Source organism: Gorilla gorilla, chromosome 17, assembly GCF_029281585.2.
Source record: "Gorilla gorilla gorilla isolate KB3781 chromosome 17, NHGRI_mGorGor1-v2.1_pri, whole genome shotgun sequence".
NCBI lineage: Eukaryota > Metazoa > Chordata > Mammalia > Primates > Hominidae > Gorilla > Gorilla gorilla.
This window is the reverse complement of record NC_073241.2, coordinates 52,213,919-52,238,889: the sequence shown is the minus strand read 5'-3', so window position 1 is coordinate 52,238,889 and position 24,971 is coordinate 52,213,919. Positions and strand designations below refer to the sequence as shown.

Genomic DNA, 24,971 nt, shown 5'->3' with positions numbered 1-24,971 from the left:
ACAGAATGCAGTCCTTAAAGACACTTCTTAAAACATGGTTGTTAAAATATGGATTATATATTGGGTACTGAGCTTAGTAACTGTGTGATGTAATAATATGTGCAACAAATTCCCATGACACGTGTTTACCTATGTTACAAACCTTCTTATGTACCCACAAACCTAAAATAAAAATTTGATAGTTTAAAAAATGTTTAAAAAAAATGTGGATTACAGGCCTTACTTTGAAGAGTATTCTTTCAGTGAATAGATGTAATATAGGTAATGAAAGGCTTGTAGACATGTATGTAAAAGATAGTTCTAAGAATGTTACTTTCAAGCTGTCTTGTTAAGAGTGTTAAATTCAGTGAATATAAGTGAGTAACAAACTATAATGTATGTAATAAAGTGTTTAAAGGCATGATTATTACGATGAGGGTTGCAGGCCTAGCTGTGAAAAGTGTTCTTTTGGTGTATAGATGTAATGCATGTAGTGAAGTGTTTGTGGACACATGCTAAACATGATTCTAAGAATATTAGTTGCAAGCTGTAAGGCTGAGTGTTAATTCAGTTACTCTAAGTGAGTAGCAAACTGTAATGTATGTAATGAAGTGTTTAAAGACACTTCTTAAATCATGATTCTTATAATGAGGTTTAATTTTTGTAATCTGTGTATGAGGTAAGAATAAACTCCCAACTCTGGGTAGTTACTGTACATTTACAAAGGCTTTATGTTATGGCTTTAAATGTTCTTTACTCATGCTTTTTTTTTTTTTTGAGATGGAGTCTTGCTCTGTCACCCGGGCTGGAGTGCAGTGAGGCGATATTGGCTCACTGCAACCTCGCCTCCTGGGTTCAAGCAATCCTTCTGCTTCAGCCTCCCAAGTAGCTGGGATTAGAGGTTTGCGCCACCATACCCGGCTAATTTTTGTATTTTTAGTAGAGATGGGGTTTCACCGTGTTGGCCAGGCTGGTCTCAAACTCCTGATCTCAAGTGATCCGCCCACCTAGGCCTCCCAAAATACTGGGATTACAGGTGTGAGTCACTGTGCTCGACCTTTCATGCTTACTTTTTGTAATGAAGTAGCAAAAAAGTATTTTCTTTCATCTTCATTAGCATCTGGTAGTTTAGTATTACTAGAAATTAGGAATTCAATGCCATATTTGACACGGAAAGTGATAAATTCATCTTCACAGATCTAACCACATTTCCCATTATATAATCACATTTAAAAAACACTAGAGTTTAAATCCAGTTGGCTAACAAATATGACAGAAAAGAGGCCTGCTAAGATTATTCTATATAAGTACCACCTCTCTCAACCCACAGCACTCTCTCACTCTTACCTTGCTTTACCTTTCTCCTGGACTTACCATCATCTATTATATATGCAATTGCTTATTTCTCTCATTAGAATGTACGTTCCATAAGGTAAGTACTTTTGTTCTGTTTATTCATTATCTCTAGTTCCTAAAATACTTCCTACTACAAAATTTTTGCTTGATATTTATTGATATTTAAACATTTATTCTGCATGCTGAAGGTCAAATATGTAAATAAAATACAACTTCTATGCACCAGGCATTGTGCTAGGCATCCTCGGAACATTCTGTGTATGCTGTTTGTAAAGCAAAATGTTAAACTGATGATTTATTTTTGTTTGATTTGTGATTGCGAAATACCTGAAGACAGAGAGTATATCCTTGTTGATCTTTCTGTCACAGCACCTAGAAAATCTAACAGAGTAGGTGCATGAAAATTTTCTGAATTGAAATACTGGCAGTAATATGGAATTCTTATTGGTGTATTTCATTTTAAACCAATTCTAAGTGCTGGAAAAGTTTTACCTTATGGGGTAATTTTTTTTTTTTAATATAACCTCACTAATGTCTCCTATTCCATGTGCGGTTCTTACAACATGATGTCAACACTCCTCCCACTGAGTGTCACTGAGGGCCTGTTCATTTCGCTTTATGCCTGTGCAGATCTTTGTGACACTATGTTACCTCTGAGGTCATAAAAATGTCACCTGCTTCTGCTTTGTTCTGTTGGGGTGCCAACTCTGGGAACTTATCCTCCATGTGAAGAGGAAGCTCAAATGAGCCTAAGTGAATAAGCCCTGAGAGTAAATGAGGAGATGCCAATTCACTCTCCAGCTGCCTAGCCCTCTGCTGTTTCAGTTCCAGTCACCATCTGCCTACAACTGCATGAGACCCTGAAACAGAACTGACCAGCCAAGCCTTTCCTGAATTCCTGAGCCACAGAAACTATGAAGATAAGAAAATGCTATTGTTTGAATCCTCTGAGTTATTCAAGTGATTCATTCATTATGTAGCAATACTATCCATAGCACTTTATTAGCCAAAATTATCTCTATAATTTCCCCTCATTAGTCCAAGTGCTAATTTCTCTTTCACATGATACTTGCATCAAATAAATTTGAGAAACTATTGTCTTCTGAATAGATTTAAAGTGGTCATACTTTAGATTTCCTCTTTTCTACAAAAATGAGAAAAACATGATCAGAGGCTAGCACCAGGAACAAAATAATCTTAAAAGCAAAGTATCCTCTTAAGAAGAGTTATTTAGTGTCATACAAGCCATAAAATGGCAATAAACTACTGTGAAGGTTTTTTCTTTTAATAGGTATTGGCTTCTCTACCTAGGTAACCATGTGCTTCATCATATGGTTTGTTATTTGTCATTGAAGAACAAATAAGGCAAAGACTACTAAAGTTTTCTTTGATTTACTGCATTTAAGGCAGCAATAGATAAGTAGATTCAAAAGAAGCCAGGGCAAGACTATTTTATTTTTTGCTCTGAGCAGGTAGACTACAGAAAATTCAGCAGAAGATGAGGAATGCACACCCAGCCTCAATGTATTCGGCTTCTAACAAATGATCACTGGGGAATGTCTCTGCTTTTAGCACTGCTTCCCCATGTGGCAGGCCCTCGCTCTTCAATACATAAAGATGATAAATGACAACTGTTCATAGTCTAGCTGTTCTCATGTCATGTGCCTCTACAGTTAGGAATGTTGCTAAGGTACTGCTAACCAAAATCCTCCTATTGTTCTCATCTCTTCCGGAAAATCAAGACTTTGGGTAAAGAATTAATAGTTTCTCACTACAAAGGGCTGTAGACCACTAATTTGGCCAAATTGCCTTATCAGTAGAGGTGGAATACAGCAGATTAACTCAGCATATACACTATCATTCTGAATGTTAACCTGTAAAACTATACTAACACTTCTCGGTAGATTTCTCCTTTCTTTCCTTATCAAATTTCTTTAGAAAACGTTAATTCTAACACAGGACTCAAGACTTACTGTTATACCACTTATAAAAAATTGTCTACACCAGGGATCAGCAAACTTTTTCTTAAAGGGTCAGAAAATAACTATTTTAGGCTTGTGGGGCTATAAGGTCTCTGCATCAACTACTCAACTCTGCAGCTGTATGGAACAAACAGCGATGGGCAATACATAAAGAAATGCATAAGGCTGTGCTCTGGTAGAACTTTATTTACAAAACTGTTAGCTGGCTGTCATTTGCAAATCCCTGGAAGCCATATGAATCTTTTCTGAAATGAAATTAGTTTGGTTAAAGACTTTTTTTCTGACGCACTGAAACTGAGCTTTCCTAAGAGGAACATAAAGTTAACAGAGCAGGAAAAAACCTGCTTTATGGTGAAGAGGTCACTTGAGCTAATCAGTGCAGTGGTACAACTACAAACTTCACACAACGTTATTAAAAAAAATAACAAAACAAAAACAAATCTTACTTGAACTTTTTTCTCCCTTCTGCTCTTGCTTCTTCATTTTTAAGAGAACGGTTTCACTAACCAACGTACAGTCCATGTCCACTGTCTCTCCTCCTAATTTTGACTGACTGCCATCCTAAATAAATATTTTAAAAATCAAAATTTTTAACAATTATTCCTTTATGGTCTTATATTTAATTTTTACAAAACATTTTGGTAAAATATACATAACATACATTTTACCACTTTTAAGCATTAAGCTATATTTACTTTTATACTTTACGAACAGGTAAGGATTTAGGTTTTACTGCTTATAAAACATTTTAGCTTCAATATAATTAAGCCTAGGAAAAGAAGGACTGCTGCCAAGGAAAGGGAGAATTATTTACCACTAAACACCCCTGAACTTTTCCTGCCTTTATTTTCCAATTTGCCTTATAGTAATGAACATCAATGTGCACTAAGAACACTTTCAAAAATTAAATTAAATTTCTTGATAGGCATATATTACTCAGCGAATGTTAAATACTTTGTTATTAATATGCTACCAAGTGAAAGAGAACTTCTGAAACTACACAGAAGCTAAATACAAGACAAAAAACTATTTCCACTATGAATTTTAACTTTTAAAAATAGTCAACTTGGAAAATGAATTTTATGGTACATTATTTTAAAAGTAATGAAGACATGATGAATTATTTTAATGAAAGATAAAATTATATAAGATATGCAGCATTTTGCATTATTTTTATTTATGAGACACGGTCTTGCTCTGGTTGCCTAGGCTGGATGTGCAGTGGCGTGATCATACCTCACTGCAGCCTCGAATTCCTGGGTTCAAGGTATCCTCCCAACCTCAGCCTCCCAAGTAGCTAGGACTACAGGTATGCACTACCATGCCCAGCTAACTTTAAAATTTCATATAGAGACAGGGCCTTGCTATGTTGCCCAGGCTGGTCTTGAATTCCTGGCTTCAAGTGACTCTCTCTCTTCGACCTCCCAGAGTATTGGGATTACAGGCATGAGCCACTGCGCCTGCCCACTGCATTCTTTTAAAAACTATATTAATATTTTTCAGTAAAGGCCTTTAAAGTCAGAAAGTATTACCCTTTAAAAAATACCATAAAGTTAGAAGAATAAGCATTTTTATTTCTTAATTTTCTGCATAAATACATGTAGGTTTTAAGACGTATCTGATTATCTTAAGGTGATACAGTGAGTCACAAGAGGAGGTTGACTAACAACTCATTGGAATGAGTCAAATTAGTTTTGGTTTTACTTTTTAACTTACCTTTGTATCTATTACAGTAACATCCATTTTATACTGAGAAAGGTCTGCTCCCGGATCTATACTCCACTGGATATTTTCAAAGGATACATCTTAGGTAAAGGGAAAGAGCATGCAATTAAAAAACTGATTTCAAAAATTCTCATCACTTTAAAATATTATGGGACCTAAAGAATAGAAAACTTTTGCAAATCATATGTCTGGTAAAGGACTTATATCTAAGATATATAAAGAACTCTCACAGCTCAATAATAAAAAGACAAATATCCCAATTAAAGATGGGCAAAGGATCTAAATAGACAGTTCTCCAAAGAAGATATACAAATTGCCGATAAACATGAAAGGATGCTCAACATCATCAGCCGTCAAGGAAATGCAAACCAAAACCACGAGATGGCAAAAATCAAAAAGCTATAACAAATGCTAGTGAGGATGTGGAGATACTGGAACCCTCACATACTGCTGGTGGGAATGTGAAATGGTGTAGCTGCTTTGGAAAATAGGCAGTCTTTCAAAAGGTAAAATGTAGAATTGGCATATGGCCCAACAATTCCACTCCTAGGTATAATCCAAGAAAAATGAAAACATACATCCACACAAAAACCTGTATACAAATGTTCATAGCAGCATTGTTCATAATAGCAAAAAAGTGACAACTTGAATGTCAGCTAATAAATGCCTAAAATATGGTATACTTATGCAATAAAAAATTATCCAATAAAAAATAAAATATTGATATATGCTGTAACACAGATAACTGAAAACATTATGCCAAGTGAAAGAAGTAACAAAAGATCATATATTAAACGATTCCATTTATATGAAAACTCCCAGAATAGGCAAATCTACAAAGAGAGAAAGTAGATTCAAGGTGCCTAGAACTGCAGAGGGAATATGGGGAAGGAAAGTGATGAAAATGTTGTAAACCTAGACTATAGTGATGGTTGTACAACTCTGTGGGTATACCAAACCACTGAATTGAACATTTTAATGGGTGATTTTTATGGTATGTGATTTATATTTCAATTAAAATTTTTTCAAATTAAAAACTATAACATTGATGGGGTTTTCAATATATGTAGATATAATACACAGGAACTACATAAAGTGTAGTTACAGAACATGAAATAGTACATTAACTCCAAGTAGATTGTAAAAGGCTAAGTAGGTATATATTGTAATCCCTAGAGCAACCATGAAAAAAAATAAAAACAAAAAGCTCAAAAAAAATCATGAATGATAGTGAAAAAAATGTTTTCATATAGAGACTAAAACACTCACTGGAAAAACAACTAATGACCGTGCTTCAGGAAAAAGGGAAAATAAACCCAGAATAAAGGAATAACTTGCCAATGAAGAATACAAGAAAAAATACTGCACTTGAACTATAGAAATGTTTGGTGGCTGAAAAAAAAAATTACTTTTTTAAAGATAGCAGGCTGGGCGTGGGTGGTTCACACCTGTAATCCCAGCACTTTGGGAGGCCAAGGCAGGCAGATGGCTTGAGTCCAGTAGTTCGAGACCAACCTGGGCAACAAGGCGAAACCCAGTCACTTCAAAAAATAAAAAAAATCAGCTCGGTGTGGTAGTGCATGCTTGTAGTCCCAGCTATCCAGGGGGCTGAGATGGGAGGATCCACCTGAGCCTGGGAGGTCAAGGCTGCAAGTGAGCCGTGATCATGCCACTGCACTCCAGTCTGGGTGACAGAGTAGGACCCTGTCTCAAATAATAATAATAATAATAATAAAAGATAGCAAAATTATGAAAAGATGCCTACATATCTTAAGGCAAACAATTTTTTTTTTCTTTTTTTTTTTTTTGAGACGGAGTCTCGCTCTGTCACCCAGGCTGGAGTGCAGTGCAGTGGCACGATCTCGGCTCACTGCAAGCTCCATCTCCCGGGTTCACACCATTCTCCTGCCTCAGCCTCCTGAATAGCTGGCACTACAGGCGCCTGCCACCATGCCTGGCTTATTTTTTGTGTTTTTAGTAGAGATGGGGTTTCACCACGTTAGCCAGGATGGTCTCGATCTCCTGACCTCGTGATCTGCCCGCCACGGCCTCCCAAAGTGTTGGGATTACAGGTGTGAGCCACCGTACTGGGCCAACAATGTTTTTAAAGGAGTTTAAAAATGTATATAAGTGGCCGGGCGCAGTGACTCACGCCTGTAATCCCAGCACTTTGGGAGGCCGACGCTGGTGGATCACGATATCAGGAGATCTAGACCATCCTGGCTAATGTGGTGAAACCCCGTCTCTACTAAAAATACAAAAAAAAAAAAAAATTAGCCGGGCATGGTGGGCGCCTATAGTCCCAGCTACTCAGGAGGCTGAGGCAGGAGAATGGTGTGAACCTGGGAGGCGGAGTTTGTGGTGAGCCAAGATTGCGCCACTGCACTCCAGTCTGGGAGACAGAGTGAGACTCTGTCTAAAAAAAAAAAAAAAAAAAAAAAAAGTATACAAGTATATACATGAATATGTTTACACATACACATGTAAATGCAAAGAAAAGCGACAAATGTCCTATGGGGTGAAGAACAAAGTTTAGATAATGAACGTTCTAATTTTTATTTTTAAAAATTCTGTATAGTTTAAATTTGTTAAAGCTTTTGTAAAGAAAATAAACTATATAAAATAAGTAAATCTACAAAATCATATATAAAAGTAGGTATCAAAAGATCTCAATTCATTTTTTTCAAAAAGCACAAGAACAGAAAAATCACCGGTAAAATGTGAGAATCGTCCTATACATACAGACACCTGAAGGAAGAAATAAGTTTTTTTCCAAAACAATTCAATCTATTTAAAAAAGTAAATAATGACATTCAATCTGAAGTCATTAAAAAAGTGGAGATCCTGTTTACGGTGTACACACCTTGGTTGTTTTGTAGAGACTTTATTTTACCAGTTCTACATGGATTTAACTGAAGAACTGATGCAAGTTCACATCCTCCATGGACTGACCTGGTTTGTATTTCTATTGGCTCATGAGAACCAGCACTCTAAAACAGAAATAATTGTTAGCTCTAAATGAAATCACAAGCAATCATTTTAATCAAAATCCTTGAACATTTAACACAAACCTTTATGTCATCTAAAACATTCTCAGTCTCCAAACTTTCACGTGGACGTAGTGGAATTTTAAAGACAGCATTTTCTTCTTTTATCTGTAATGATGGTTTATTGTCTGGAGAGCATTTATTCAAGGGCTGAAGGATGATGCATTCCTGTGAACAGGGCTCCCCTGGGGAATCTTTGGGCAATGTGCAGTTGCCATCTGAGGCCTTACGGCTTGAGGAAAAGCCCTTTGGAATGGTCTTCAAAGCCTCATAAAGAGTCACTTGCCTAAATCTGTTTTTAGAAGTCTCACTTCCTTGGCTTTTCTCTTGACGCTGAATAGCTGAAAATCGATCAGACAGATCCAGAGGTTTATCCATCACACAGTCTCCATTCATGGAAAACTGATTATCCATTGGAAAAGGGAAAGCATTTTCTTTATCAAAAGAAGCTTGGGGGCAGCTTACTTCATGTTCACTTTCTTCCTCAGTTTTCTTCCTTTTGGATGTTCGGCCTCCCAATGATTTCAGGGGCTCCAAATGTTTATCAGTGTTAGAATCTTTACTGTACTCAGTCCTATTCTGTTCACCTAGGGATTCACTTATATTTTTATTTATAAGTATCTGTTTATTAGATGACTGGATAATGATCTTGTTCACTTCAGACCCAAGACTATGATGTGTGAAAAGGGCACTATCTTCAGATTTTGATCTAGTTTTTTCTAATCTAGATATACAAGTGTTGCTAAAAGGGAGTGTTTTCAGATGTTTTTTTTTCCCAGGCTGTAAAAGAGAAGGGGACAAACTTGTATTCAAATCTAAACCACTTTTGATACTAGAGGTAGCTCCAAATACAGGAGATGACATTCGAGTAGGTAATTCTTCTTGAGGAGGAGTCTTTGAAGTAGAATCTGAAAATCTAAATAAAGAGTGATAACAATTCTTTAATACAGAATTAATAGTAAGGTCTTATCTACCTCTTAGAAGCAAATGATTAACCAAAATTTAAGACAAGGTACAGCTTTTGGCTTCTCTTCATTTAGATGACAAAAGAGAAGGGGAAAAGCAGAGGAAAATGACATAGGAATATTTCTCAATACCATAATATTCATATTTTAAAAATTTTTCCTAAGTACTTTAAATAACTTTATTATACAAAAAATCATCTTTTGCCAGGCGCAGTGGCTCATGCCTGTAATCCCAGCACTTTGGGAGGCCAAGGTGGGCAGATCACCTGAGGCCAGAAGTTCGAGGCCAGCCTGGCTAACATGGTGAAACCCCGTCTCTACTAAAAATACAAAAATTAGCGGGGTGTGGTGGCACACGCCAGTAATCCCAGCTACTCTGGTGGCTAAGGCACGAGAATCACTTGAACCTGGGAGGTGGAGGTTGCAGTGAGCTAAGCCTGGGTGACAGAGTGAGACTCTGTCTCAAGAAACAAACAAACAAAAATCATATTTTAATAAATTCCACTGAGAACCTAAGTTCTTTTGTTACGACATTTGATCACGAGTAACTCCAAGAAACAAAATTCTTACACTACAGAATTGAACATAAATTAAGATTCAGCCTGTCTCTAGCAGAGGAAATATGCGTAGAAAGAGCAGTAAGTTTGAAGATGTGGGCTGGGTAAGATCTCTGGCTCTACCACTTAATAGCTATGTGGCCTTAAACAAGACATTTAACCTTTTTGGAGCTGTATTTTTGTAATCCGTAAAATAAACCAAAAAATGAGGGTAACAAAATCTACTTTAATCAGTTACTAAGATGACAGACTGTGATATACATATATAGATAGATAGATATCTATATATCTGAAAACCGAAAGCTCTTTTAAAAAGCAAAATGCTATATAAATACAGGTACAGTGGCCCTCCTTATCTGTGGGTTCTGTATCTGTAGATTCAGCCATATGGCTAGAAAATAATTTGGGTAAAAAATCCAAATTTCACAACATTCCAAAAGGCAAAACTTGAATTTTCCATGTGCCAAGTACTATGTTGAATCTTTGCAAATGGATTGATATGTAGGCATTGTATTAGGTATTATAAATAATCTGGAAATTACATAAAATATACAGGAGGATATGCACACGTTATATGCAATAATGATGGCCATTTTATGTAATGGACTTGAGCATCTTTGGATTTTGGTATCCATGGGGGAGGGGATCCTATAACTAATCCCCCACTGATATCATGGAATGGCTGTATTATTAGTTAACAGGTATTCTGAAATTAGTAAAAATGAGATGCAACACAATCTTGGAAGCTCATCCAAGCTTCTAGATGCATTTTGTGGAACATCCAGTTTTGGGAAATATAAACCCCGAAGGGATGACTGGCTCTTTAAAGGAGCAGAGTGACAAGTACTGGCAACAAGTACTGCTTGACAGAAACACAGAAAGTAGCTAAAAATGATATCCACCTTTCTACTGTAATGCAAAAAAGCTCTCAATTAGTCAGAAACTAGGGAGACAATTTTTAAAGTAAACATTTATATAACCACAATAACAAACTATATGTTGAAGGAGAGAAATGGCTTAATTATATGAAATTCATTGTAATGGGATCTCACCAATAGCTTATAAGTTTTCACCAACATGCCCTTAATTACCTTAAACTATCTTCAGTATTTCTTGTAGATTCCTCAAAAGGCTGTTTCTTGTGATTTCCTTCCAGACAGTGGTAGAGCTCATCACCAAGGGGGCTCATGGGACCTTGAGTTTCCTTCAAGAGTGAAATATGAAGCACATCCATGTAATGGGATTTGTTCATTCTTAAAAAGGGATGAAGTACTGATATATGTTATGATGTAGATGAACCTCAAAAATATACTAAGAAACTGGACAAAGGCCACATAATGTATGATTCCATTTATATTAAATATTCAGAATAGGTAAATCTCTAGGGACAGAAAGCAGATTGGAAGTTGCCAGAGGATGCAAGTGGGAGGTGGAAGAATGAGGGGAGGAGAATGGGGATACATGATTAATGGGTATGAGGTTTTCTTTGAAGGTGATAAAAATGCTTTGGAACTGGATAGAAGTGATAGCTGCATAATATTATGAATGTACTAAATATCACTGAGTTGTACACTTCAAAATAATTAATTTGTTATGTTAATTTCACCACAATGAAAAATATGAAGCACATTTTAAGTTTAAAGAGAAAAGCCTCAATGTTTTACACAAGTATATTCTACTCCTTGTATATAAAACTCCAATTCCAAAAAACAACATTAAGATGCGGGGAAGGGAATAGAGATAACTATTCATACTGATAGGAGATGAATTTAAAATAATCCTTTAGAGAACAGTGCTTCTCAATCTTTAACATGCATACAAGTCAACTGGAGATTTTGTTAAAATGCAAGTTCAGTAGGTCTGAGATTCTGCATCTCTACCAAACTTCAAAACTGATGGAGATGCTATTGGCCCATGGATCACACGTTAAGCAGCAAGTCATTAGATTTCAGCTCCCTTAATCTATTTGGTGTCTAAGCTGTGACTTGCCAGGTTTATGGGTAGGGGGGAATTAGAAACTATTAAAACACATTCAAAGTTCAAAGGTTAAAAACTACCCATTATCATTTAAGAATGAATTTAAAACTAGAAAGGACAAAAAAATCTATATATAATGAAAAACTAATTCAATTTTTAGAAATTCAACAGCAAGACAACTTAGTAAGAGTACAGCTGGATGTGGTGACTCACACCTGTAATCTCAACACTTTGAGAGGCTGAAGCAGGAGGATCTCTTGAGGCCAAGTGTTTGAGATCAGTCTGGGCAACACAGCTGAGACCCCCATCTCAACAAACAAAATTAGCTAGGCATAATGGTATATGTCTGTAGTCCCAGCTATTTGGGAGGCTGAGATGGGAGGATCACTTGAGGCCAGGAGTTTGAAGCTATAGGGCTCCATGACTGTGTCTGTGAATAGCCACTGCACTCCACCCTGGGCAACACAATGAGACCCTATCTCTAAAAAACAAAACAAAACAAAACAACAATTCTGAAATCAACCTAAAGGTTTAGGTCTTCTCTTAGATGAGGGCAGGGAGGGGGCATGAGAGGGGGAAGGGAAGAAAGTTGACAAAATCTCTATGCCATAATTACTCCCCTAAATTTTGACTCAACCCATATCCCAAGAATTCTAGATTCTAGATTTCTGAGACTGCTGGGCTGGACAACAGAAATAGGACTTTCTAACAACGTAAAGTTTTGTTTCAGGCCTTTACCCAAGATCTTTAGATAAAACAATTCTCTTGCTTAATTCTCTAAGAACTGACCTAAAAAGACATAAAATTAATTCATGTTATTGCCAAACTAAACAATTACTTACAGATTCTTCTTGAACACCAAGTCCAAGTGTTTCAGCAACAACTGTAGCTAAATTAAAAGATGACTTATCAGGGGTATAGCTGCTTGTTCCATGTGCTTCTAAGAATAAATAATAAACCATTTTAATAAATAATAAAACCAATTTTACAAAACTGTAGAAGCTAGACACATTAAAATGACAAAAGAGGAAGGAAAAGGCTCACACTTCATAAGATGGCACTAGAAACATTTTAAAATTCTGTGCAAAAAGTCCAAAATACCTACCATAAATGGCAATAAGTTGCAGGTCTATGCGTGCTAAAATTTTTAAGTAAATTTTATGTTTTTCCTAAATGAACTGAATGCAATAGGTAGATAATTTTTCTTATTGCCACTGGGGAAAAAAATCTTAAAATGGATTTACAGTGGAATTATTGTGACTTATGTTACAGCATGAATATCAAACCATACGCTATCTTTCATGAAAACATACTTTGTAGGAGAGGTTGTCAGTGCTGCATGTTTCAGGTTAAGCTAACACATATTCATAAATCACCTATGTTCTAGTATTTTATAAAGGTTAACTCAAATATTTATGGAGCACTTATTATGTTCCAGGTATTGTGCTAAGCAGTAGATGAAAAGAAAAAGTTCTTGTTCTCAAGGAGCTTATACAGTTGAAAGGTAAAAAGAGAACTGCAATAGAATGTGATAAACATTATAATAAAGGTACATAAAAGGGGTGATTTAAACATAGAATAAGGACTCCTAAATCTCTTTTGGGAAATCAAGGAAAGTTACAAGTGATGCCTAAGCTGACTCGAGAGAAGGAAGAATATGGCAAGTTAACTGGACTGGGGACAGAAAGTAGAATTCTAGGTATAATTAAGGGTCTAGAAAGTGAAACAAAATTGCTTGTTCAGGGAACTACGCGTGGTTTGACTGCTAGAAGTCAAACTACAGAAGATGGGAGTAGGACATGAACCCAGTTAGGTTGGTTAGGGGTCAGGTTATGCTAAGGAGTTTCAAATTTATCCTGTAGACAATGAAGAGGTATCTAAGAGTTTTAAATAAAACAAATGCAATGTGTGGGCTGAAAAGGTATTAGTGGCTGTGACACACTCATTAGGCAAGAAGCAATCACTAATAGGCAAGAGGACTAATTAGATTACTAGAACATGTTGTCTTGATGAGAGATGCTAGTAGCCTAAACTAGTATAATAGGGGCACGGAAGAATATGTAAAACAGATATGCAGGAGGTGGAATCAGTAAGATTTAGAGGCTGTTTAGCAAAAACAGATGAAGCAGAAATCTAGGATGACTCAAAGACGCATGTATAGTGTCATTCACTGAGATTGCAAATGCAAGGATGAAGAGTTGGTTTGACAGGTTAACTGTCAACTGCAGACATGCTGAAGTTGAAGGATATCCCTGTAGAGGTATCCAACAGCAGGTAGATACATTGGTTGGGAAACCAGGAAAAAAGTCAGACAGAGATACAGGTTTGGGATTTATTAGTGTATGAGTCAGAGAAGACTACTGACTGTAGGTGACATTCCTCCAGGAAGAGATAGAAAGTGAAGCCGGGTACAGTGGTTCATGCCTGTAATCCCAACACTGGCAGGCTGAAGCGGGTGGAGCCTGCTTGAGACTAGGAGAGCGAGACCAGCCTTGGCAACATGGTGAAACACTGTTCTACAAAAATACAAATATCAGCCAGACATGGTGGTGTGTGCCTGTAGTCTCAGCTACTTGAGGGGCTGAGGTGGGAGGATCACTTGAGCCTGGGAGGTTGAGGCTGCAGTGAGCTGTGTTTGTGCCACTGCACTCCAGCCTGGGTGACAGGGACAGACCCCGTCTCAATAAATAAATAAATAAATAAATAAATAAATAAATAAATAAATAGAGAGACAGAAATAGAACAGGTACAGTACCATATATTTTGGAGAAGAGCAACACTGATGACGTTTACAGTCAGAATCAGTTCCAGTGTAAGGAGTGAGAAAGGGTTTGTGAATGCATTCTCCTCTCTTCAATCCCTGTAAGTCTCCCTCCCTACCTTCCCCTGTACCCCACTCCTCTAGCACTTTTCTCTCTCCTCCCTTCCCTCCTTCCCTCCCCTGTCCCTCTTTCTTGCTCTCTCTTCCTCTCTTGCAGGTGGGGGTTGGGGAATAGAATCCATATTACAGTGAGTTGGAGTGAATGGGAATTAGTAAAGTAGAGATATTGAGCATAGACTATTAATACTTTTTCACCTCTGAAGAGAAGCTGTAGCTAAAGGTGGAGATTATTAAAAGGGGGATTATTTTTTAAAGATGGAAGATAACATATATGTGTATATACTTAAGAATAAGCCAGCAGAGAAGCTGCAGATACTGTATAAGGAAGATAGGACAAATAATGGAGCAAAGACCTGGCAGCAGCAGAAGAGAATTGGTTCTAGAGAGCTGAGAAGCAAGGATCTGCCACCCTCTGTGTTGTATCCCTAGCACCCTTTGCTGGACCCTGAGCCTCCATGCACATGCACACATACTCATGGACAGATAAACAGACACACATTAATATAAAATGATTTGTAGCTTTCAGAATGTAACTTTTACACTATTATAAAATGAATAAGTGATTAACCTTGACCAACCCTCCCAACTGGGCTCTGGATCTCGTCTCCTCTGACCTTTTTAAGGATGTAGCAATTGTTCCCTCTTTCTCCAGAATTATTAATTTTCTCCTATTTACTTGATCATCCTATCAACATAAATAAATGCTGATCATGCTATAATATTCCATCTTGAAAAAAATCCTCCCTTGACCCATGTTCTTCTTTAGCCACTGTCCTGTTCTCTCCTCCTCTTTACTTCAAAATGTCTTGGGAGTACTTGTTTGTGTGTGCTCTTTCCACTTTCTCTGTCCTTAGTTTCCTTTGAACATGAGACAGATCTCATATGGTCACCATTACACCTTAACAATTTTTATCATGTTACTAGTTTAACACTCAATGATTTCCATGCAACCAAATCTCATGGTCAATTCTAAGAAGTCTTCATCTTACTTGACTTATTAGCATTGTTAAACACAGTTGATCACCCCTTCGTCCTCTCTCCACTTGGCTTAAAGGACATCATTTTTAGTTTTCCTATCTCATTGGCAGCTCCTTCTCTGTTTTGTTGGTTCCTACTCATTTTTGCAACCTCAACAGCTACAGTATTTTCTCTAAGGGGGTGAAAAATGGTTCGGGGCAGGGGGGAGCAAAAAAAACCTTACTACGTATAAAGCACAGACATACATGCATACATGTATCACCTAAACAGATATACAGTAGATCTGCAGTAATAAAATTCCAGCAGGGAAGGGACTGGGGGGAGGGGGGAAATGTCTAAAAATGCTGGGGTGGGGGTTGTTCAACAAAAGAAAAGTTGAAAATCATGGCTTTACATAATGAAGTTCCCCAAGGCTCAATACTTGGACTTCTTCTCATCCCCATCTATTACCACTTGCTTGGTAATCTCATCTAGTTTCATGGCTTAGATGCCATCTACCTGCTGATGACTTCCATATGTGTCTCCATCCTCAACTTCTCTAAATTCTAACTCACATCTACTCATGAATCCAAACTCTACCTGAATGTTGAGTTTGCATTTCAAATAGAATATTCCCGAAACCAAACTTCTAATTTCTACCCACCCCCGCCCCAACCTATACACCTGCGGCTCCCAGTCTTTTCCATCTCAGTAAATGGTAACTCTATTTTTCCTGTTGTCCAAACCAATCTCCCCGTTACTCACTCTGCTCCAGCCACACAGGGTTTCTTAATGTTCCTCAAACAAACCAAATGGCATCTTCACTGCAAAGCCTCCGGGCTTGCTAATTTCTCTGCCTGGGTGCCCTTCTCCCAGATAGCCACGTGACTCACTTCCCTCCCTCAGTCCCTATGCAAACATCACTTTACAAGTGAGGCTTTCTAATATCCCTTCTTACCCTGCTTTACTTTTCTTCAGAGCACTTGCTTCTATCTGACATAAATTTTGTTTCTCCCTCAACTAGATCATAAGCTCCATGAGGACAAGGGCTTTGTTTTATTCAGTGCCTGGTATACAATAGATGCTTCAACATTTGTTGAACAAATAAGTAAATCACAGTAAAGCCTTCTTTACTTAAAATTATTAGTAATTTATATTAATATGATTAGGGATATTTATATGAATAGGATAACATTACTTTCCAATATGAAAAATATAGTAAACTAGTAATATAAACAAAATTATATGGAAAATACCTTTAAAATATTGTCTAAGTTAGACTGTGGGTCACTGTTACCCACCAATAACCACAATTTTAAACTTGTAAAGTAATCTCAGTATCTTGCTTACTGGCCACTGGAGATTGACTTTGGTCATAAGTGTCAGCTACTAGAATTTCATTTTCATTAGGATTATGTTGTGGATGAGTTGAAGACGTGGAAACTTTTCTCAATTCTAAGGGGAGAAAAAAATAAGAGATTACACAATAAACAATGATGATGAAAAGTATTATCAAATTATTTTTATTTATTCATATTTAAAATTTTTATGTATTATCTGTATTTAAATACAATATAAGTACTGTTTTATTGACATAATTATCACATTCTAAGAAGTAAGCTCCTTTAATTTCACTAAGAAACAAAGCTGTTTAAGTTAAGACATTGGGAGAGAGGGGACTAGAACAGACAGCTTCTTCTAATCCAAATTGCCTAGATTAGTAACATTTTAGTGTTACTTTTCTTTTTATATTTGTTACAAATCAGCAGGTTAATTTAAAAAGGTATACTGGGCTGGGCACAGTGGCTCATGACTGTAATCTCAGCACCTTGGGAGGCTGAGGCAGGAGGATCTCTTGAGCCTAAAAGTTCCAGGCTGTAGTAAGCTACAGATCACACCACAGTACTCCACCCTGGATGACAGAGTGAGACCCTATCTCAAATAATCAATCAATAAACAAATGATCAATCAATCTAATGTATACTATATCATTTATCTCCATGATCTTTGTTTTAGAGTTTCTATTTTCGGGAAGGAAACTCTGAAGCATGCTTTATCAGAAATCACTCCAATATTTAAAGATTTAGTTCAAAGAAAACCAAAATAAGGACAAGGTAAAGTGAAATGGTTTTACTATTTATAACTTGAGAGTAATATTAAAAAGCATTATAAACCTTAAAATAAGCAAGCAAGGGAAGTTAGAAAACAGGACTAGTCATTAAAGCATTTAAAATTATTATTATTATTATTATTATTTTTGAGATGGAGTCTCGCTCTGTCGCCCAGGCTGGAGTGCAGTGGCATGATCTCGGCTCACTGCAACCTCCGCCTCCAGGGTTCAAGCGATTCTCCTGCTTCAGCCTCTCAAGTAGCTGGGACTGCACGCGTGTGCCACCACGCCCAGCTAATTTTTTATATTTTTAGTACATACAGGGTTTCACCATGTTAGCCAGGATGGTCTCGATCTCCTGACCTCGTGATCCACCCACCTTGGCCTCCCAAAGTGCTGGGATTACAGGTGTGACCCACCGTGCCCGGCCTTAAAATTATTTTAAAATCATTTGTATGGCTCAAGGTTATCGTACATCTTAAAACCAAATTTCAGATTCCAAGTAAAAAATGATCAGAACAAGGTTAAAGCAAGTGAATTAAATTTCTAAATAGTTACATGCTGCTTTCATACAAAGAAGAAATAAACCAGAAGCATTTATATTGGTTACAAAAGACTTTCCTAATATGGAACTGTTTTCTAGATATTCTTATTTGTGAATTTAAACCTGATGTAAATTATGCAGTGATTATCTTTAATGATTCATGTCCTGTCTGATAGCAAACTTAAAGGTCAACGGATATTCATTTTAGATCTATGATTTTACATTTTAACTTAGCTCCTATTTAAGTGTAGGATTTTTAACAGTTCTTTTGTTTTCCACTAGATGGTGATACAAACGCTTATAAAGTGGGGGAAAACTGTCAATGTTCCAACATCTAAGAATAAGATCTGCTTATTTGTTTAAAGGCATATTTACTGTCAACAATTTATTTGTATTATACAAATATAGTAGTACGTATATATCCCCCGCCTCCCATGCTTTCCTTGTTGCAAATAGTTTAGGTTAAAAATTAAAGTCTTTACTGTTTGCTTTAGATTAATACTAAAAGTAATACTTGTATCATGGCACATAACAAATTTTGGGACTATGTGAAAAGACAGTTTTAAAGCATTTAGCAGAAATGATAAACTAGGCTGGAATTAGAAACATGTCACTGAAAAGCCACAAAGTGGACACATTATAACACCATTTCTTGATTATCACTAACTCCTACAAATTACAACAAATAAAAATAGCCAGTTACAGACAGCTCCAATGGCAGGAGTACCCATGTGGCAAGACCTGGAGAGTAGGAAAGTTCAGAGCTAAGAAGATCTGTATTTGAATTTTGACTCATCTACATAATAGCTGACCTTGAGTGAGTTATTTAACCTTTCTAAACATATCTTTCCTCATCTATAAAACAAAAGAGCTGATAGTTATCTCACAAGCCTGTTACGAGAATTAAAACATAGCAATAATACATGCAAATCACTCAGCATAATACCTGGTACACAGGAGGTAGAAATTAACATTAAGTTCCTTTCCTTTTTCCTTCTATCCCACTTGGATATATACACATAGGAATATTTTTAAAATAAAAAGAAAAAAGAAACTATTTACTACATTTATAAAATATGGTATATTTACATGTCATATAGATGACACGTATCTATACATAACACAGGCAGAAAATGCCTTCTCAGTCACTTTACAAATAGAAGTTAAACTCATAGTTGTACCATGGGATACCAGAATAGTGACTATCTTCTTATCACTAGATTGAATAACATAAAAACTAGTAGATGAACACTGGTTTACAAAACCAGAGAACTAAAAGACAACTCCAACTCTTACCATTTGCACACACAGAGTGCTCCAATTTAGTATGTGTTTGTTCTATGTATCGGACATGGGGGTTCTCCTTTCTTCGTAGCCGGTTAACGCCAGAAAATGAGAAGGCTGTTATCGGTGAATCTGGAATAACGTCTTCCTCACATTCAAGCTCAGCTGCTTGATGCTGTTGATCATTCCTAGAGAAGAATGACAATGGAAAGAAAATCAATTCAATGAGTATTAAAACATTTACTACATGGCATGGAGTTATAGTAGAACACAAACATGAAGCTCTAAGGGATGTAATCCCTTGCATCTAATGTTCCAAACCTAAGTAGATAAGTACACGAATGATTACAGTACCCAGTGGGGAATACTATGTGAGAAGTGAAGTAGAAAGTATAGTCAATAGCACTTCAGGTGAAATTAAAAGTATTTCAAATTGCAGACAAGATCAGGAGAGAACCCACAGTCTGAGGAAAGGCATGTAGTGCTGTGTACTTATGTTGGAGAAGGGAAAGCTGGAATTACATGAACGAGAGCCATGAGCTCAATGTGCACATACTGTAGAAAGCAAGAGGAAAGAAATTAAGGTTTTAGAGATTGGATATAATGTGACAATCTAACAGTATTGTGCAAGATTGGGACAGAAGGACAGGAGGCAAGGAAATCAATTAGTGGCTATAATAGTCCAGGCAAGCCGCTCTGTCTGCGGTCTGAACTAGAATATTTTAAGTACATATGGAAAGGAAAGAACGTTAAACATCGTGGTAGTAGAATTAGCATGCTTGACAAATACAGGATGAGAACACTAACAATGATAACAACCAATTTTTGTTATGTGTTTACATTGCCCGGCACTATTTAAATTATGAGTTTAATTATCACAACTCTGTGAGGTATTACTACTTTCATTTTACAAATGAGGAAATGAAGATACAGAAGTCATTTACTAAAATAGTAACAGAGTCAGGATTTAAATCTCAGCAGTCAGACCCTAACAACACATTGTTAACCAAATGTGTTATCCATAGTCTACAAGAAGGCTTCAAAATTTGAGTTTCTGTTACTGCTTTTATCTAGGCCCCCTTATAGTCTACTCTCAACAACAGTCACAAGAGTCCTATTAAGAGATAAGTTGGGGCCGGGCGCGGTGGCTCACACGTGTAATCCCAGCACTTTGGGAGGCTGAGGCGGGCAGATCACAGGGTCAGGAGATCGAGACCATCCTGGCTAACACGGTGAAACCCTGTCTCTACTAAAAATACAAAAAAGTAGTCGGGTGTGGTGGCAGGTGCCTGTAGTCCCAGCTACCCGGGAGACTGAGGCAGGAGAATGGCGTGAACCCAGGAGTCGGAGCTTGCAGTGAGCTGAGATCGCGCCACTGCACTCCAGCCTCGGCAACAGAGCAAGACTCCGTCTCAAAAAAAAAAAAAAAAAAAAAGACATAAGTTGGGCCAGGCTTAGTGGCTCACACCTACAATTCCAGCACTTTGGGAGGCCCAGGCAAAACCCTATTGCTACATGCAAATATATTAAAAAATTTGCCAGGCGTGGTGGCACACACCTGTAGTCTCAGCCACTTGGGAGGGTGAGGTGGGAGGGTTGCTTGAGCCCAGGAAGTCGAGGCTGCAGTGAGCTATGATCATGCCACTCCACTCCAGCCTCAGCAACACAGTGAGACCCTGTCTCCAAAAAAAAAAAAAAAACCCCAAAAAGACTTAAGTCATATGGATGAAATCTCATGAAAACCCTGTCACATCTGCTCATTTCACTGAGAACACAAGCCAAAGTCCTTTGATCCATGAAGATCCTACATGACCTGATGGTGCCCCTCCCATATTTCCTCTCTGACCTTTTTTCCTATTATACTCTACTTCTGCCACACTCTCTTCCTTGAGGTTCCCCAAACACACCAAGCATACTCCCACCTTAGGTTCTTTGCTCCAATTGTTCCACCTGCTTGGAACGCTCATCCCCAGATACCTACATAGCTAATTATCTCTCTAATCTCCTTCAAGTCTGCTGGAATTTTACCGTTTAAAATTGCAACCTCCCTTCACACAGCCTAGTACTCCTGTTCCCTGTTATTCTGCTCTATAAACTTTATCCACAGCATTTACTGCTCTTTAACATAGTATGCAATTTACTCATTTTTATTTACCCATTGTCTGAGTCTTGCTCTATTGCCCAGGCTGGAGTGCAGTGGTCCAATCTTGGCTCACTACAACCTCTGCCTCCTGGGTTGTAGTGATTCTCGTGCCTCAGCCTCCTGAGTAGGTGGGATTACAGGCGTGCAACACCATGCCTGGCTAATTTTTGTATTTTTAGTAGAGACAGGGTTTCACCATGTTGGCCAGGCTGGTCCCAAACTCCTAACCTCAAGTGATCCACCCGTCTTGGCCTCCCAAAGTGCTGAGATTACAGCCATGAACCACGGCGCCCAGCTGCAATTTATTTATTGTATCTATTGCTCACCTGTTAGAATATAAGTTCTAAGAGGATGGGATCTTTGGTTCACTGATGAATCACAAGAGCCTACCACAGTAGACATATAGTAGGTATGGCATAAACATTTGTTGAGTGAATATGAGACATTCCCAGATTCCACTAGAGAATAAATTTGTGTGAATGTAGGCATATGTTCTTGCCCAACTCAATTCAGGATCAACTGTAACTGAAAGATTGGGTTTGAATTGAATTGTGAATGTTGAGTAAAAATAAAGTTAATTGACTTTCCCATGTCAAACCATTACTGACCTTATTTGCCAACCAATTGTTACCAGTCTGTCAGACATCTAGGCTTTACATGACCAAATCAGTCTGTCCTATTAGACTCGTATCAACTTGCAATACTATTTCCAAATAAAAGCTTATATAGTGAGAACTGTATGAACTATGACCAACAGAGATTTTTAAGAAACACTAATTAGAAGACAAAGACTAATTTTTTCCCAACAAAGATTTACACTTTAATTTCCTGAATGATACCAATATTATTTGTAGGCTTTAATCCTACATTTTATACCAAGGAACAATCTTTAGAGCTAATGTCTAATTATTTAAAATTTTTTAAATTTTAAATAAAATAAACATAAACATAAAATAAAATAAACATAAAATTATTTAAAATTTTATTTTATGTTTTTGAGACGGAGTCTCCTTCTGTTGCCCAGGCTGGAGTGCAGTGGTGCAATCTCAGCGCACTGCAACCTCTGCCAGGTTCAAGTGATTCTTGTGTCTCAGCCTCCTGAGTAGCTGGGACTACAGCTGCGTGTGCAACCACACCTGGCTAGTTTTTTGTATTTTTAATGGAGACAGGGTTTTACCATGTTGCCCAGGCTGTCTCAAACTCCTCACCTCAAGTGATCTGCCCACCTTGGCCTCCCAAAGTGCTGAGACTACAGGCATGAGCCACTGTGCCCAGCCAAATTTTATTTTTAATTGACAAATAATAATTGTATCTACTTACTGGGTTCAACAAAATGTTTTGATACATGTTTACAGTGTAGAATGATTAAATCAAGCTAATTAACATCTATCACTTCACATACTTATCTTTTTTTTGTAGTAAAAACATTTAAAATCTACTTGGCAGTTCTGAAATATACAATCATTATTAAGTCACCATTCTGTGCAATAGATCTGATATCTAATTTTTAATCTCTTCCTGTAATTTTCTTATTCTGGAAAAACAGTAAGTTAAAGTCACATGAGAAAGGCTTATAAATTAATGGAGTGTGAAATCTATCTGACCTAGCTTTAACTAATCACGTCACAGCCTGCTTGCCTATTAGTCATAAAAATTCAACCTGAAACATGAATGAGTCACGAGAAGCAATTGATTTCCTGGCAGAGTCAATGTGGAAGAATCTGGGATCACAAAAGGAAAAAACAAAAAAAAAAACAAAACTAGCTCTAACTAGAGGTGCCCAAACTAAGTAAATGAGTGCTGGCTTTGTCTTCCTTTGTCATAAAAGGAAAAAACAAAACTCCATATGTTAACCAAGTTCATCCTTTAAAACACTAGTCTCACTGATTTTCTGAGAGAAAGAGTTCACGCCACAGCTTTTGGTTAAATTAATTATGCACACTTGTCCTCCTTTTACTTTTCCTTCTGATGACTTGAGCTGTTTGATTTGTGGACCCCTGCTCCCTCTTAAACTCCTGTCAAAACTGTTTTAGTTGGTTTCTTCCCCAAAGACCTATAATCATGGATCTGGGGTTTCCCTTCATGAGTCTGTAAAAAAGTTTTAAATATTCAGCTTTTTTCCTTTTCTACTCTGAAGAACTTACATTTCCAGTTAAAACATAATTTAAACTTAACGAAGTAACGTTATAGCCATTGTAGGGGAGGTGGCAGTACTGCTCCACTGATCAGGCTATACCTAGAATATTGATTTCTTAATTCAGATATTGACAAACTAAAACATTTTTAAAAATTCACAGTTTGAAGAGTTGAAGTAATGCCACATGAATGAACAGAGGATATTTAATGCCACAGTTAATGAACAGAGGATATTTACTCTAGAGAAAACAAGACTCAGGAGGGCCATGATAGCTGTCTTCATGTATCAAAAGAGTCGTCAAGTAGCACAGGAGAATAGACTTGCTTAAGATGGTCCCGGGAGGCAGTCATAATCAAGAAGTATAACTTATAAGCAGTGTAATTTCTATAAACTTAGAATTTTCTAATAATTTTGTCTCACTAAATGTAAATAGGCTTGGGAAACAGTAAACTTCTACTAGACGTGTTCAAACAATAGCTATTTGTTAAAGAAGCTGTATAAGGAATTCAATTTAGAAGAGGGTTGAATGCAATGAGTTCTACAGTCCTTTGAACTCTTATGTGTATAGACTCCCTTGACTTTCACTGACCCATCACATCTATTTTCTAAAACGAAGAGAATGATGACCTCAATACCTAGCTTTATACACATTTTTAACTTTATAGTGGCAAAATTTTACTGAATAATTTCGGTGTCACTAATAACTGCCCTACCATATAAGCCATCTGTAACATCAAAACTAGCTCAGAAGAGTTAGAGTTACTGCATTTAACAAGCAGAAGTCAAATAATATTTTCTTCTAAAGTTCTGGGAAATTTCAGGCACAAATAGCATAATATGACAGTGGTTTAGGTCATCAGAGAAAATTAGGTTGCCTTTACAAGATGATACTTGCTTTTTTAAAAACAAAACAAAACAAAACAAAACTGCTGAGCAAAATGCAATTTCTCTGCGACCAAGCTACAAAAGAAGTTGGTTCATGAGAATCACAACTATCTTATATTTCAGAAGAGAATAAAAGACACAATCAGATCATCTCCTATGCTCTTTTGACTAAGCATGTCCTAAATAAACATACATGCCTTAAGCTCATCTATATGATTACTCTTTCCTGTAATTTCAAACTTTAGCCTTTACTTCTTTTCTAAAATTTGAATTCCAACAGGAAAAATGTATGTGCTTGAGAACACTAAAAATAAATTCTAAACTAATTAGAATTCATATTTCTACCAAGCAAATGACACGATATAGTTTCAACCTAACTTATACACATTGGTTTTTGAGGCAATCGTCTATCTAATTCTGTGTTAACTTCTACACACTTGGT

The 24,971-nt window shown here is 37.0% G+C and overlaps 1 protein-coding gene across 8 annotated transcripts in view; it reads right to left on the bottom strand.

Annotated features, from left to right (window-relative positions):
• RBBP8 (RB binding protein 8, endonuclease) overlaps positions 1-24,971 on the bottom strand; it is a 94,253-nt gene that overhangs the window by 21,708 nt on the left and 47,574 nt on the right. For all 8 annotated transcript variants that reach the window (XM_031003568.3, XM_031003566.2, XM_031003569.3 and 5 more), the window contains 8 exon segments: positions 19,377-19,552; positions 16,777-16,881; positions 12,431-12,528; positions 10,703-10,815; positions 8,114-9,005; positions 7,906-8,032; positions 5,034-5,122; positions 3,764-3,878 (listed from right to left, as the gene is read on the bottom strand). In XM_031003568.3, coding sequence (XP_030859428.2) covers positions 3,764-3,878; positions 5,034-5,122; positions 7,906-8,032; positions 8,114-9,005; positions 10,703-10,815; positions 12,431-12,528; positions 16,777-16,881; positions 19,377-19,552 — 1,715 coding nt within the window.